Source organism: Pipistrellus kuhlii, unplaced genomic scaffold (assembly GCF_014108245.1).
Source record: "Pipistrellus kuhlii isolate mPipKuh1 unplaced genomic scaffold, mPipKuh1.p scaffold_m20_p_5, whole genome shotgun sequence".
NCBI classification, from domain to species: domain Eukaryota; kingdom Metazoa; phylum Chordata; class Mammalia; order Chiroptera; family Vespertilionidae; genus Pipistrellus; species Pipistrellus kuhlii.
Window position 1 is genome coordinate 393900 of NW_023425551.1, and position 16210 is coordinate 410109.

The 16210-nt window shown below is 48.0% G+C and overlaps 1 protein-coding gene and 1 long non-coding RNA gene across 3 annotated transcripts; one reads left to right on the forward strand and one right to left on the reverse strand.

Annotated features, from left to right (window-relative positions):
• Positions 1-1883: 1883 nt before the first annotated feature.
• LOC118705895 lies at positions 1884-15914 on the reverse strand. The gene is made up of 3 exons (XR_004983841.1): positions 15905-15914; positions 8736-8739; positions 1884-2048 (listed from the first exon to the last, which is right to left on the reverse strand). It is a non-coding gene; the product is annotated as an uncharacterized LOC118705895 (long non-coding RNA).
• SOD2 (superoxide dismutase 2) lies at positions 3575-9920 on the forward strand. Of its 2 annotated transcripts, XM_036415019.2 has the most exons (5): positions 3576-3742; positions 3995-4197; positions 5445-5561; positions 7099-7278; positions 9640-9920. In XM_036415019.2, the coding sequence occupies exons 1-5, from the start codon at positions 3720-3722 to the stop codon at positions 9783-9785; spliced, it is 669 nt and encodes a 222-aa protein (XP_036270912.1). In that variant the 5' UTR covers positions 3576-3719; the 3' UTR covers positions 9786-9920. The 2 variants fall into 2 exon arrangements, with proteins under 2 accessions (XP_036270913.1, XP_036270912.1); XM_036415020.2 differs by lacking the exon at positions 7099-7278 and having other exon boundaries at positions 3575-3742.
• Positions 15915-16210: the final 296 nt, after the last annotated feature.

Consider the following 16210-nt stretch of genomic DNA (forward strand, 5'->3'; position numbering starts at 1 on the left):
TTTTTGCTCCCAAAGATGCACTAGGTCTTATTTTCAGAGAATGTCTTATTTTTCCATGAAGAAGAATACGGTACACATTTATTGTTAAATGAAAATAAAGGAAGTTTATTACCTGTATATGGTACGGTAGTACGGTAGTTGTCAACATAAACCAGACAAACTGTGAATCCTACCGTATCAAGGATTTACTCATTTATTCAATGACAATCATGTGATCATCTTCTGGAACATCATCATAATAATTCAATTCCTGAATTTCCTGGTGATTTTCTTGTGACTCCATTTCTTTCAGAATCAGTGGACCAAATCTCTCAATTTTAGCCTGGGGGGGCCTTATTTTCAGGGGATGCCTTATATTTCACTCAGAAGGAAACCTGTAAGTAGGTCTTATTTTTGGAGGATGTCTTATTTTCGGGGAAACATGGTATTTGACCCCATCCAATTAAACACCAGTGTTTCTCATCTCTTCAGCAAAGGGCAACTTTTTCCTCCTATTTCTGTGGACACAGGATTAAGTCTGAACGATTTTGCCCCAAATCGGACTGGACTGCATTAACGTCTCCACTCGAAGGGATCCCAGTTCATCCTGGGCACTTTGTTCTTAGACAGCTTTGCGCCATTGTTGCTTTCTTGTCTCCTCTGTGCTCACGCCTAGAAGCCATCTAAACAGGAAACAGCTTTCCAATTCTGTGAAGGTCTCAGGTGAAGCTCCGCCTGCACCCAGCACCTGCCCTGCCATCGGTCAGCCCAGCACAAAGCGGGGATGATTTTTGTTGCAAATACGAGCTTCTGGAGCAGCACACTGAAGACCATCATGTTCTGCAAACAGTGACACAAATTGGGAAAGCATTGGTTTCCGCGTGAGTGTCCTTCACTGTCTGTCTCTGGCCACCTTAACACTGCTCTCAGAGCACCGCCACCAGCTACACCGTCTTAAGGCCGTCAACTGTATGCCCCGGGTGTTACCTCAACGGAGCTAATCACAGTAAGTATTTCAAGCTGAGCAGAAACTGGACTAGCAGGAGCTCCTGCGGTACCTTGTACAAATGCGAGGATCTGTCCATTCTGTTCTTTAGGCAGGCTTGCTTTTACCAAATCAATTTTATTTTGTAGAATCCAAATATGCTTTAGTTTCATGATTTCTGTAGCAGCCCGGTGCTCAGAAGTCTGAGGCTGAGGACAAGACTCAGACCAGCTACCAACAGAAGAGCTGCCTCCATCACTGCCGCACGGTTCAGCATTCAAAATATCGTGGCTAAGCCAGGCCAGTGTGGCTTAGTGGTTGAACAGTGACCTATGAATCAGGAGGTCACAGTTCGATTCCTGGTCAGGGCACCCAGTAAGGGATGTGCAGAGATGACAGATCAATGATTCTCTCTAACTCTACCTTCCTCTCTGAAATTAATAAAAATATATTTAAAAATATATCTTTCTCTAACTGGTTTGGCTCAGTGGATAAAGTGTCAGCCTGCGGACTCAAGGGTCCCAGGTTCGATTTTGGTCAAGGGCATATACCTTGGTTGCAGGCACATACCCAATAGGGAGTGCGCAGGAGGCAGCTGGTCGATGATTCTCTCTCATCGATGTTTCTAACTCTCTATCCCTCTCCCTCTCTGTAAAAAATTAATAAGATATATTAAAAAATAAAAATAAAAAATATATCGTGGCCTGGACATTGACAAAGGAAACATGTCCGGCTAATGTGAAGTTGCCTTTGGCCCCTGGAGTGTCTGTAGGAAACTCATGGCATGTACTACATCCATAGGACCTGTAACATTCTGGAGGAGGACAACTTGGGCCATCCAGTTTTTAAACCTTAGCGTTGGTTATCCAAGCTTGACTATAATATTTCTTTCTAGTCCATTTTTGAACCCGACAGTATGAACCCCAGAAACAGCTTTACAACTGTGGATTTCCCAGGAGCTACATGAGCAATCGTATTGATATTAACTGTCGATATTTATGGTGGCTTGTCTGCTGAGAACTTCCTGTGAACGTGGCGTCAATTTGGTAACATCCAAAGCTGTGAGATCCTGGGGAGAAAGATGCTGCAGTTAATTATTCAGCACCTATCTGCTTCTTTTATATTATTCTGTTCAATAAGGGCCCCATTCAGGCCCAAAACAGTGTAAAGCTGTCCCAACTTCTGTAGTCACACAACTCAGGATTTTTTTTTTAATTGTTAAGAAAGCATTTGATACTTACAGCTAATTAGACTACTAGATACTGTAGGAAAGACTCCTCTGCTGTATTTCTTTTTTTGTTAATTTATCTTTATTGTTGAAAGTATTATAGATGTCCCCCATCCCCTCCATTAATCCCCTCTACCCAGCTCCTGCTCACATTTAAAAAAAAATATTTTATTGACTTTTTACAGAGAGGAAGGGAGAGGGATAGTGTTAGAAACATCGATCAGCTGCCTCTTGCACCCCACCCCACTGGGCATGTACCTGCAACCAAGGTACATGCCCTTGACTGGAATCGAACCTGGGACCCTTGAGTCCACAGGCCGATGCTCTATCCACTGAGCCAAACCGGTCAGGGCCCTGCTTGCCTTTATTGATTGATTTCAGAGAGGACTAGAGAGGAAGAGAGAATCATTGAGCGGCTGCCTCCTGCACGCCCCTCGCTGGACATCAAGTCTGCAACCCGGGCATGGGCTCTGAGGAGGAATGGCACCGGTACCTCCCGGTTCATAGGTCCACGCTCAGCCCCTGAGCCCCGCCGCCCGGGCTTCTGCCCAGGTTCATGTTTTCTCAGCGGTTAGGGGTCCAAGGAAGTCACTCCTAATAAATACTCAAGACCCGACAGATAGGACTTGGTACTCCAGCATGAACTTTGAGTTCTCATCTTGCCTCTTTCACTAATTAACTGTGTGACCAGAAAAACCTGCTCAGCTTCAGTGAACTCTAACTGTAGCCTGGAGCCCTGGACGCCTATGCGGGTGAAATAAAAGTAAATGTATGCAAAGCCTGCAGCGCAGTCCTATGGGGTGAAATAAAGGTAAATGCATGCAAACACTCAGCGCGGTCCCATCCGCGTGAAATAAAGGTAAATGATTGCAAACCCCGCAGCGCAGTCCCCGGCCCACGCTGGGGGTCAGCCGCCGCCCTTGGCCTGGCTCAGGCCAGGGGAGCCCCAAGGTCAGTGGTTTCGGTAAGAAAGGCCCTGGGGAGTGTGAGCGTGGGTGGGGGAGGGCCGGGCCCTGCAGCTCCCGGCGCCCAGGACCCGCCTTCCCCGCGGCCACGCTGGGGCGGCGCCAAGGCCGTGCGGGGAAACGCGAGGCTTTCCTCCCGTAAAGCGGCCCGACCCCGGGCTGCCCCGACGCCAGGGACGCACTCCGGCCCCGCGGGGCGGCGCCGGCGCGGGCGGAGCGCGGACCGCACCATCTGGCACGGGGGGGGCGGGGGCGGCCTTCCCCGGGGCGGCATGGCAGACAGCACGGCACGGCGCCCCGGCCCGCGGCCCACTTGGAGGACCTCTATGGCCTCCCTCCCCGCGTTCCCGGGGTCCGGGGCGCCGGCGGGGTGCGGGCGGGGCGGGTCTGGGGACCGAGCACCCCCCCCCGGGGTGGGAGCGGCGCGCAGGGGGCGGGGCCTGGCGCAGGGGGCGGGGCCTGGCCGGCGGCGGTGTCCTTGCGGCGCGGCCCGGGTCGCGGCTCACTGGTTCGACCCGAGCGGTCAGCGCTTTGCGGCGAGGACTTCGGCGGCGGCGTCACCATGTTGTGCCGGGCGGCGTGCAGGTGAGGCGCCCGGGCCGCGGCGCAGGGGACCGGCCCGGGTGGGCGGCACGGACGGCGGGCGGCGCGGGCCGCGGCGGGTGGAGGGCACCTTCGGGCGCAGGGGGCGCGGGACGGGCGTGCGGGGAGCGCGTCCCGGAGGCCCAGGCGCGGGGCCGCTGCGCGGGCTGGTGCTCCAAGGCCGGTGGCGGGCGGGTGGCGGGCGGACGATGGAGGGACAGGCGCGTGGAGGGACCGGTGTGGTTGTCTCTGCAGCGCGAGCCGGGAGCTGGTGCCCGCCCTGGGCGCCCTGGGCTGCCGCCGGAAGCACACCCTCCCCGACCTGCCGTACGACTACGGCGCGCTGGAGCCGCACGTCAGCGGCCAGATCATGCAGCTGCACCACAGCAAGCACCACGCGGCCTACGTCAACAACCTCAACGCCACCGAGGAGAAGTACCAGGAGGCGCTGGCCAAGGGTGGGTGCGGGCGGCGGGCGGGTGCGGGCGGCCTGCCCCGGACCCGGAGAAGCTGGCTCCTGGGAAACGGGACCATCTCCGTGAGGAGGCGCCCTCTGCTCACCGGGTCTCCCCACGTGTTCTCGAGCTCCACGGGGAAAGTACCCGCCTGTGTGTTTATTTACTAACATTTAGAATTCCGTTAGAATAGAACATGGAGCTGCTCTAGTTTTAAGAGAGTCCGGCTGACAGAACCGCTAGCATTGGGCTCTGTTTTGTGTCCGGGGTGTGTATGGGAACAGTTTTAGTGTTTCTGTACAAAAAGCGATTACATTTCTCAACCTGTGAGTTTAAGCCGAGGAGGTAATTGACAGTCGTGTTTCCAGACCACAGATATGTCTTTATGATCTACACGTTAAGGAAATGTGTGTTTTTTCTTATCTAGACGTGTTTTTATTGAATTTCAGCGCGATGAACCCGTGGCTTAGACAGCGGCATGTTGTTGGCTGGGGGCATCTAGTGGGAAAATGTGGTATTTCAGCTGATTGTGTGCCAGGTGAATGGCTAAGCAAAACCCAGAGGAAGTTGCCACATTCTGGAATGTTTACTTCTGACAGTCAGAGAAACCTCAAGTGTGGCACAAGGTTCTGACTACGAGAAAAGCTTGGGTGATTTAGGACATGACAGATACGGGAAGGAGGTGGGACCAGTGAGGCTGGGGAATATCCCAGTTGTGAAACTAGTTCCTACATGACAACATCTTGACGCCCCTGAACCTGTCTCCTCAATATTTTAAAATCAGCTTCCTTTCACTCCTTTTCTTGTGCACTTGACTCTTCCCTTTTTAATGAAAGCCACTGAGAAAAAAGCTTTATATTCTATTCTATACTGATCATAAATTAATAAGTAGCCACAGACTTTTATTTAAAAAGTTATATTTTAAAAATCATTAAAGATTTAAATTTTCATGTTTGAAATTTGGGATTAAAGGTGTATAACTAAGATTACATTATCAGTCTCATCACATGTAAGTAATACTTTCCAAAGAAACATATTTAATTTTTACTGTTTAACAGAAGGAAAAAAGCTGAAGCAAAGCTGAAGAAAATGTTGGACTTCAGAAAAGTGTTCTTAAAAGCAGATTCGAAGTCCCTCCATTTCTATTAAAATGATGAACTAAACTTGACGTTTTACAAAGAGGAAAATAGTACATAGAATGGGTGGAAAAGTAAGCATTTAAAAAATGTATTTGCATTTTAACATTTCAGGTGATGTCACAGCCCAGGTAGCTCTCCAGCCTGCTCTCAAGTTCAACGGTGGAGGCCACATCAACCATAGCATTTTCTGGACAAACCTGAGCCCTAATGGTGGCGGAGAACCCAAAGGTTGGTGTGTATGGTGCTGGCTTAGCTGCATTTTGTGCGTGATAGGAATGACTGTTTTTAATGCTCCCCTAATTTTTCCGAGGTGTCATACTGGCATATTTTTCACAGCAAGGGGTGCAGTCGTGTTGTGGTAACTTTGAAAGGACCTATGTAAGAAGGGAGTGCATTCAGGGAGTTGTGTCCTCAGACGGTATATACATACACGCAGTGTCACGTATGGTGTTGACTTGTGATTGGAACGTACTGCGCTATACATTAGGGAAAGACTCAGAAATGGTTTTTAGAAAAGACAAGCTTTCACTCACTAGCACTAGGATCTGGGGTGAGAGACTTCACCGTTCTGAACCTTACTTTCTTCCTCTGTATGATACGGGGAGAATAATAGGACTGTTTGAGAATTAAATGTTGTTATATGTAAAGGACTTGGAATAGTGCTTTTTGCTATTGTTTTACTGTTCTTCCTGAGTGAGAACAAGTCCGTTGTCCCAGAACACCTAGGTAACGAAGGAGTCAGAGCTGAGGGCTGGCCACGCCCCTGGCTCACTTGAGGCTGAGTGCGGAGCTCTGGGGAGATGTGGACGTGAACACAGCTCGCTCCCTGTTCCTGGCTTCCGGGATGTACCCTAAATTTCTGTGTGTATGTGTGTGTTTTAATCGTGTTCTAGAAGACATCTTAGGCACTTGAAATAAGCAATTTTATTAGGAAGTAGTAATGAATGAGAAGCTGGATAATTTATTTTTTGTGACTTAGGTCTTCAGACTATGATTTAAGAGTGCTGAGTTTCTGTGAGTTACCAGAGTATCAGATTCACCTTTATTCAATCAACAGGTCTTGGTACTGTTTGCCACTTAGTATTATCCGTGCCGCCTTAGTCCTCATTGGTGCTTATGGCAGATGATTCCTTTGAACAGGGAGGTGATGTTTTTGGCCTAGTTGATTTGGTTGATGTTCTCAGTCTAGAATTATATTCTGTATTGCCACGGAATAAAAGTCCTGTAGCTCTTCAAGTGTATCCTTAGTTCAGTAATAGAAGAGAGAAAATAACTCTTTTTAAAATGATATAATTGAGATAGGAAAGATCGAGGCTGCCTTGGGGAAGAAATATAACAACCATAACGTTTTAGTCCCAAATTAAGACAGAATAGGTAGGGTAGAAGTCAAAGTAAAATTTTCTACTGAGGGGAACAAAGAAGGCTGATGGGAACAGTTCCTTCTCCCCGTGAGGGGAGAAATCCCTCCGCAGTGCTTCGGTGACAGACGTGATTTCAGATTGTGGGCCTGGGTGTTGCCCCGTCAGGTAACGCCGCGTTGTGGAGGCCACTGGGCTTTGTGTGTCTTCTGCGGGGTGAGGTCTCGTTGTGTCTTGGCCATAACAAGAACATTTTAATATATGTAATAAAATACCATAGTTATTGCCTCCTGTTCATTTGTGAGTGTTCTTTGGATTTATTTTATTTTATTTTTAAAAACTTCTTTATTGATTATGTTATTACATATGTGTCCTTATCCCCCATCTTTGCATTTTTTTTAAAATAGGGGAATTGCTGGAAGCCATCAAACGTGACTTTGGTTCCTTTGCCGCGTTTAAGGAGAAGTTGACTGCGGTGTCTGCTGGCGTTCAAGGCTCAGGTTGGGGCTGGCTCGGTTTCCAAAAGGAACAAGGACGCTTACAGATTGTTGCTTGTGCTAACCAGGATCCCCTTCAGGGAACAACAGGTTAGACTGGAACATTGTTACCATCATTCAGGGGAGATGGCTCACTGTAAAGCATTGAACTTGAATACAGAAAACTAGCAGGTTCATGCCATCATAAGTCTCTAGATTTATTTGAGCAAATCTTTTTTTTTTTTTTTTAATATATTTTATTGATTTTTTACAGAGAGGAAGGGAGAGAGATAGAGAGCTAGAAACGTCAATGAGAGAGAAACATCGACCAGTTGCCTCTTGCACACCCCCTACCGGGGATGTGCCCGCAACCACTGTACATGCCCTTGACTGGAATCGAACCTGGGACCTTTCAGTCCGCAGACCGACACTCTACCACTGAGCCAAACCGGCTTCGGCTATTTGAGCAAATCTTAACAGATGATACCCAGAGTCTTTTAAGCAAAAGTGCTTTAAAAGTTGTTGATATTTTGAAATCTTAAATCTTATAAAAAAAAATAAGCACGTGTGCCTGGTCGGGTGTGGCTAAGTGGATGAATGTTGACCTATGAACCAGGAGGTCACGGTTTGACTCCATGTCAGGCCATGTGCCTGAGTTGTGGGCTCTGTCCCCATTAGGGGACGTGTAACAGCTGATCGATGATTCTCATCATTGATGTTTCTGTCTTCTCACTCTCTGAAATCAATAAAAATATCTCTCTATATATAAAAGCCTAAGTGACCATCTGACTGGTAGCTATGACGTGCACTGACCACCATGGGGCAGCAGCGCTCAACGCAGGAGCTGCTGAGCTGCAGTGACTTGGCAGCTACGGTTCTCAGGTGATGCACTCAGAATCTGAGAGAAGGGAGCCTGATTCCAGGGTGCATCACCCAAGAGCCTCCCTCTTGCAATCTGGGACCCTTTTGGGGGTGTTGGAGAGCCAGTTTCGGCCTGATCCCCATACCGGGCCTCAAGTATATGTATAAAAAGCACATGTAATTTAATGATACATTAACAAAAAAAGTCTTAAACATAAACTGCTTCATTTGATAGTGAGTTCATTCAGCTTACATAATTATATGCACTAAAATTAGATAAACAACAAGAACGAGGCAGACACGTCTGCTGTCAGACCTTGGACCCCTCTCTACTGAGCACTGGGGTCAGACGGGGAGGAGAGCCGATTTGCAGACACTGTCCCCCGGGGGTTTGTATACGGCAGCATTTGGCTGGGAGGCGCCAGGCGGGGCTCACCCAGGCCTGGTTCATGTTGAGCAGATTGAACTAGAAGCTCTTTAGGAGAAAGCACCCCAGGTCATCCGGCCGTTAGCTGGGGCTGTGACCTCTGACGTAAAGGAACCAGAGCTGCCTTCTTTCCCTGTGCACACATCCGAAGCTTCTGTGGACGTACTCAGACTTCCCAGACCTGTGCTGCTCCTCTGGGAGAGGGAGATGCTGCAGACTGGACAAGCAGCAGGGATTGTGAGCCTGGTGCGCTTAGGGGGCCAGGCTGCTCCGAAGGGACCGGCCTGGAGAGGATTCATTTCCAGTGGATCCTGTGTGTCTGCAGTCCTGTGCAGTTTTCCTTGTTCACTGTTCTGTGAGCATCTCCAACACTTGTATTCTCCAGCCTAACGCCTCGGGGAGCAGGCAGGTTTCTCCTCACCTCCCTGAGTACTCGGGACCTTTGGAGGGTCCTCAGTCACCCCACAAACAACATACTCTTACTGAGACCCCAGTGCAGATGCATAAGAACGGGCTCTTGTATCAATCTGTTGGTATTTTAAGAACAACTATTAAAATACTGTAGTTAGCCCTAGCTGGTTTGGCTCAGTGGATAGAGCAGCGACCCGTGAACTGAAAGGTCCCAGGTTCGATTCTGGTCAAGGGCACAGGCCTGGGTTGTGGACTCAGTCTCCAGTGGGGGACTTGCAGGAGGCAGCTGATCCATGATTCTCTCTTATCTTGGATGTTTCTATCTCTTTCTTCTTCCTTTCTCTCTGAAAGCAATAAAAATATATTTAAAAAATAAAATAAAATACTGTAGTTAATTTATTTTTTTCAGGTCTATTATACTACCATGTTTCCCCAAAAATAAGACATCCTCCAAAAATAAGACCTGCATCCTGAAAATAAGACCTAGGGCAACTTTGGGAGAAAAAATTATAAGACACTGTCTTATTTTCGGGGAAACAGGGTAGTAATTGTTTTTAGTACTAATCACATTTTCCTTCCAAAGAGTAAAGTTGGAAATCTCTTTATAAGGGTATTTATTCTTATCACATATCCTGTTTATGTAAGAAACTGAAAAATGGATGAGAATGTTGTAAAGGACAATTGTGGATGCATAGGATCAAGGTTACGTTGAGAAGATGCAGTGTTTAAAATAGAAATTGATAGTTTTTGCTTTTTCTCCTTCTTTCCAACAGGTCTTATTCCACTGCTGGGGATTGACGTGTGGGAGCATGCGTATTACCTCCAGTATAAAAACGTCAGGCCTGACTACCTGAAAGCTATTTGGAATATCATCAACTGGGAGAATGTAGCGGAGAGATACAAGGCGTGCAAAAAGTAAACGTCACCTTGACACTGAGCACAGAAAGCTCTGGCTGCTTTTGTGGCAGCGCAGAGCGCCCCCTGCACCTGTCAGCTGCTCTGTCGTTTCTGACTGTAGCTCATTCAAGTATTTGATAAACACAGTTTAGTGCTAGGACTCACTCCTGTTAAAAGTTTTGTTATTGGGCATCCATTTGAAGATACTAAATGCTTTGTATGATTTAGCTTTTTGAATGCACATTTTCTTCAGAGAGCTAAAATCCCCGGAGGTTATAAATGTCATCATAAAAGCCGTCCAAAGAATCACACCCCTCTCCGGCTGGGGCCCCTGTGGAAGCCTTTCTGCTCTGTTCTGCACTTAGAGAAAACCTAGACTTTTGCCTGAGTTGTTTAATAATAAAATACTACATTTTTTCCCAAGGGAAATATTTAGTTTTCTATTGGCAATTGTTTGTTTTGTAAGTAATCCTATGTCTAATGTTATTTCTGGTAGATATCACCAACGGTCTTTAATTGTTTTTGATCACAAGTTGCACAGAGTTAACACCATTTTGTCATTAAAGAAATGTGATTGCTAATTGAGCATTGCTTTGTTGTGAGAAGGAGCTAGCTGTGCATCTGAGTTTTTCTATAGGGGCAAATAAAAGACGGGTGTGAAGATTTGTCCTCAGGCACAGAAGTGTGTGTTGTCTGAGTGCCCAAAGGGTAGATGGGGCCAGGGGCTGTCTTCCCAGAAGAGCGGCGAGTGGCACTCAGTGGCGTGCCTCCTGCGGGAACATGGTGCTCAAAGACTATCTGAGTCATTGCGTCCGTTTTGATGTTTTTCCTTCCTTTTGGGTAACATACAGTCACTGTAGAAGCTTCATATTTTTGTGTGTTTTTAATGAAGGGAAAACTGCACATCCTACAGCAACACAGCCTATCAGATCGTGTTCTGTTCGGTGTGGCACAAGGAGCTGTTTCAGAATGGCACGTAGCTCAACATCGTGGTCCATCCTATGTTTCAGCATCCTATGTTAAGCACACATACTGAGATTTGCCTTCTCCGCCCTGGGAGGTGCTATGAGACCAAGATAATTTACTGAGTAAAGATTTCCATCCTCCCAGTGGAAAATGAGCAGGATGCTCTTCAGCCCTGTTATTTTTATAAGATGTTTTCATTGATTTCAGAGAGGAAGGGAGGAAGAGAGACAGATACATCAATGATGTGAGAGAATCGTTGATCGGCTGCCTCCTGCACACCCCACACTGGGGATCGAACCCACAACCCGGGCCTGTGCCCTGACTGGGAGTCGGTGCTCAACTCCTGAGCCGCTCCAGCTGGGCGACGTTGAGCACCTTTAAAAAGGAACAGCACAATCATAAAAGTAAGATGGATGTGCGTGCTGAGTCATGTCTAAAGCTAGGTATGAATTCAAACTTCGTTTCCTGTTTTAATTTCAGGGGAACTACCGTTTGGGACAGCTGTTAGGTGACTTATAAATTCTCATTTTCAGTCATACCCTATGACCCAGCAAGCTGATGTTCTGTCTTCTATATATGTATATAGTATATGTTAAGAACCCTGTAAGATCCTGGTGGTTTTCACTTAATTCTTCATTAGTGAAACATTTATTTTCCTGTTTTAAGTGTGAAGTTTTTAGGTTTTAGTAAAAGTCTGTCAGTTATCAAAAGAGGTGTGTTCCACATGTGTGTCAAACATGAGTCCTCCTCCAGTGCTTTCCTCAAATTGTGGGAAAGGAATGCTACATGGTAGGTAGGTTAAATTTACCCTCAGAACCCAGAAGGCATATGAACCCGATCTCCCTATCTGCAGTAACGTCATCTGGTAATGGAATAGCACAGTATTTTATCTACTAAGGCAGTGGTTGGCAAACTCATTAGCAGAGCCAAATATCAACAGTACGACGATTGAAATTTCTCTTGAGAGCCAAAGTTTTAAACTTAAACTTCTTCCAACGCCACTTCTTCAAAATAGACTCGCCTAGGCCGTGGTATTTTGTGGAAGAGCCACACTCAAGGGGCCAAAGAGCCGCATGTGGCTTGAGAGCCACAGTTTGCCCACCACGGTATAAGTTATAAAGTTAACACCTTGGAACATGAACCATACATGGAATATTGCCTGCACTCTGGAAAAACAGAATTATCACAAGATGCATGTTAGCAAACCTGGCCCTGTGTGAGAAGGGATGCTGAGGTCCCCTGGTGGTGGGGAGCCGAGCTTCCCTCAGGCCCGCTTCCCTGGCTGCCAGGTGATGCTTTGGGAAAGCAGGTGAGGTCTCGTGCGGCCGCGCCAGGTGCTGTGGCTCGTGGGCTTGAGTACTGCTCTCAGGTGCCTTGGGCACACGTTCTGAGAAACGTGATGCCTCAGTTCGACGTAAAGAATGAATGCTCTGGAGCTCCTGCTTCCTGCTAGACATTGTGTTTTTGGTGAGCCCGTATTAAAAACCCTCCCTATGAGGTCCTGGACAGCTTTCACTTCATTGTTCACTAGTAAAACATGTACTTTCCTTTTGTGATGCACAACTTAGTGATAATTCCACGTCCGCTTCTCCATGAAATGTGAGCTCCAGGCAGCCCCGTCAGAAGGTTCTTGTTCGTTGGTGTGTCTTTGGTATTGCCCACAAAATTCACATGTTTTTATTAAGTCACGTGATTTAGTAGAGTCACCATAATGTAAATAATGGTGCCTCCAAGGCTCATGAACACTGAACCCTGGTCTGTGTGACGGCCTGGCTCCTGGGGCTGCGAGGGCCCTCGCTCACTCCTCTCCTGCTGCTTGACTTGGCACATGGCACAGAGAGCAAGGCATTAGGTCCTGGGAGGCTGGGTCCTGGTGCCTTTACCCCACTCCGGTGTGGTACTGTCAGCCCGATGTGGGCCTCATTCCGCCCATGCAAAAGAATGGGTTTGGACAGAGGACATCAGGTGCCAGCTCTAGCATCTAGGGATTTATCTGTGTATTAACTAACATTATGGTGGATAAATGCAGGCTGATGCTCTAACCATTGAGCAAAACCACCTAGAGCAGTATGGGTATCATTTAAAAGATTCCCAGGTGACCCTACTGTGCCTCCAGGGCCGAGGGCCATGAACAGAGCCCTGTAGTGACAGAGCGGGACCCGCAGAGAAGCTGGAGTGTCCTGTCCCGTCTGCAGGGCTGCTTGGGGGTGGGTGGGTGGGGGGGAACGGGACAATCAGGCAGTGACATGCATCCACCATGAAAGTGCAAGACAGATCGGTCTTCGCCCTAACGACCCTCTGCTCCACCTGTTCACCCGGAAACCAGTCCTTTTATTGTCTCCACAGTTTGTCTTCTTCCCGAATGCCCTGTGGTTGGGATGGTACCGTCTGTCACTAGCTTTTCTCGTGCAGCAGCATGCATTGGCGGCCTCTCCTGCCTCTGCACGGTTCCACAGCTCACTTCCTCAGCACCGAGAGCATTCCCCTGTCCTGGTGCGGCCTCCAGCTCCGCCACCTGTCCCCCCTTTTCTCCCACGGCCTTCATTCAAAAGTGAATCCCCATAAAGAGCTCTATTCTCCCGCATCCAGAGCCTCCATTACCGTAAACAAACGGTGGGGAAAGCAGGTGTACAGTTATTATGGAAAGTAATACAATGATTAATAATATGAGAAACTAGACTAAACCTATTTTTGCCATACCCTGTATTTGCTCTAGAACCACTAGGAGGCAGCATTTACACGCTTTTCTCCCTCCAGGCACTGCTGAAAGCAGGGTTTAAGTAAACGCAGAATGTTCAGGGCACGGGAAGGACTTCAAGGAGCCTGCCTCCCTTTCCCCCCTGCCTGCCTCCCCATCCCTGCCCCTCACACACACATTACTAGTAATGAACCTTTTTTTTTTTTTTTTTTTTTTCATTTGGCAAAGGAGGTTCTTTTACTTTTTAAATTTTAACATTTCTTTTTATTTTGAAACAATATGTACATAAAAGCAATTACAGTACAAGAACCCTTTGTACTATAGCAGTCTTTTTGGAGGGTCTATGGACCATAGGATACCCCATTACCACCAAGTACTTTGTATTCCCGGCAAAAAATGATATTCTAGTACATTTGTACTAGGCAGCCTTCAAAATCAGGAAATTAACAATTACATGCTCTATCCTGTAATTCTCAGATATCATTCAACAATTGTCCCAATGATGCCCTTTATGGCAAAAGGATGCGGGCCCAGAATCACCGCTGTGTTTAGCTATCATTTCTCCTGCCTTCTACGCTGCGTGTGTGGCTAGGTCCCCATGTCGCAGACGCGGTGCAGACGGTGGTTCAGGGAAACACTCTTTTCTTTGTTTTGTGCCTCCACTGCGCTTGGCCTGGGGAGCCAGCCTGCATGCACCGTCTTGTGAAGGCCCCGCGCAGAAAGCTCTAAATCTGCCAAAGGTGAGCCTGTGGTATGCCGATTTCAGTCCGCCCTCACTAGTTCCCTTTCTTACTCATCTGAGAAGTAATTCCCTTTAGGCCAGAGCTCATTTTTCATCTTCTTTTTTCAGATTCTTTGTTCTGACTGATTTAGGTTACGGGATGGCACCCTCAGCTTTTCGAGCTTTTAAAGGAAAGCCGTGTGGGTGTCAGCCATGGTGCTGTAGGTGGGTTTTATCTTTTCCCCTTCCTGCCCAGGAGTTTCTTCCTGCAATCAGTGTAGGTTATAATTCTTTTTTTAAAAAAAGTATTTTATTGATTTTTCACAGAGAGGAAGGGAGAGGGATAGAGAGAAACATCGACCAACTGCTTCCTACACATCCCATTACTCCCCCCCCCCCCCCCCGCCCCCAGGGATGTGTCCAAAACCAAGGTCCATGCCTTTGACCGGAATTGAATCTGGGACCCTTCAGTCTGCAGGCTGACGCTCTATCCACTGAGCCAAACAAGCTAGGGCTAGGTTGTAATTCTTATTTCTTAAGTATTTCATTTGTTCCTTTCATCTCTTCCTTTTCCTGGGAAAATCCACTGTTCTCTAAGCGTTAGTGTGATGCTGCCCATTTCAGACACCTGAGTCAGACCGGCCATTCCTCTGTGCTCTGCCTGCCCTCTCTGTCCTGACACTTACAGTTTGCTTTTAGGTCTCTTCTCTCCGTGAAGCTTTGAGTTTCTTCAGAGTAGGAATCAGGTCTTGATTAATTTTGTACCCTCATAGCTTATCTCAGGGCTTGGCATTTAGCCCGTGATCAACTTAAAAAGGGAAACACTGGCCCGGCCAGTACGGCTCAGTGGTTGAGCATTGACCAAGAGGTCCCAGGTTAGATTCATGGTTGGGGCACTGGCCCGGGTTGCTGGCTCCATCCCCAGTAGGAGGCGTGCAAGAGGCAGCCGATCCATGATGCTCTCTCATTGATGTTTCTCTCTTTTTCCATCTCCCCTCCTCTCTGAAATCAATAAAAATCTATTAAATAAAAACACTGGTGAGCATTATCGCTGGTGTCCTTAATGCCTACAACTTGCACTTAAGGGCCCCCCGTCCTTGTGTTGAAGTGGACCTGACATTGTCCTCCGGGGAGGAGGGTGGCCCTGCCTCCTGCTGTCCCTCGGGCCCTCCCTGCGGATGGAGCGGCCTCCTGCTCACCGCACTGTGGTTGGTTCACTTCAGCCCAGCTGCTGAGGGAGGTGCTGGAGGCCCTGTCACTGCAGAGTAGAAGCTGCACTCCAGGTGGCTGTCAAACCTCAGACTTCCTGCCTGCCCATGTTCGTAAAGACCGAGAAAACGCATTTGTGGAGTCTGTCCGAAGCATCCCTGCGTGTCCATGGCATGGCCCTGCATCAGGTCGCTTCTGCTCCCCCTCATTCTCCGCGTGCTGAGCAGGAGGATGACACAGGTGCTGCAGTCCATCTGGCCTCTAACATTTGTGAGATCCTCTTTCTCTCTCCCCCCACCCCCTCCTGGTGCAGCTACAGGAGAATTCCCCCTCCCCCCACCCCCTCCTGGTGCAGCTACAGGAGAATTCCCCCTCTTCCCCCACTCATGGTGCAGCCACAGGATAATTCCCCCTCACAAGACAGCGTCAGTTCAGCTGTGTCCTGAGCGGCTGGCTGGTTTTCAGATAAGATTATGAAATGTCTGACTTGTGTGACTTCCAAGTTTGTGGTGGTTTTGTGTGTGTGTGTGTGTGTGTGTGTGTTGACTGCCCGAAAGCTCGTCTCTGCCAGCTCCCAGGCACACACCATGGCCGGTCATTACTCCGCTGTCAGCATAACTGCTGGGTTCCTGGTGATTTCCTCTACCAGACCGTTAGGCAGAGGCTGTAGTACCCACAGCACTGCCCTTGCACTTGATAAATATTGGCTGGATAAGTGAATACATTGACCCAGGGTGACACTTTTTATTTCCTTTACCGCCATAATGTGGGAGCCTCACATTAGGAACCTCTGTTCAGAGAGCCACAGGCAATTGTATTATTGCAGAACAACCTATCTATGTAAACACACATT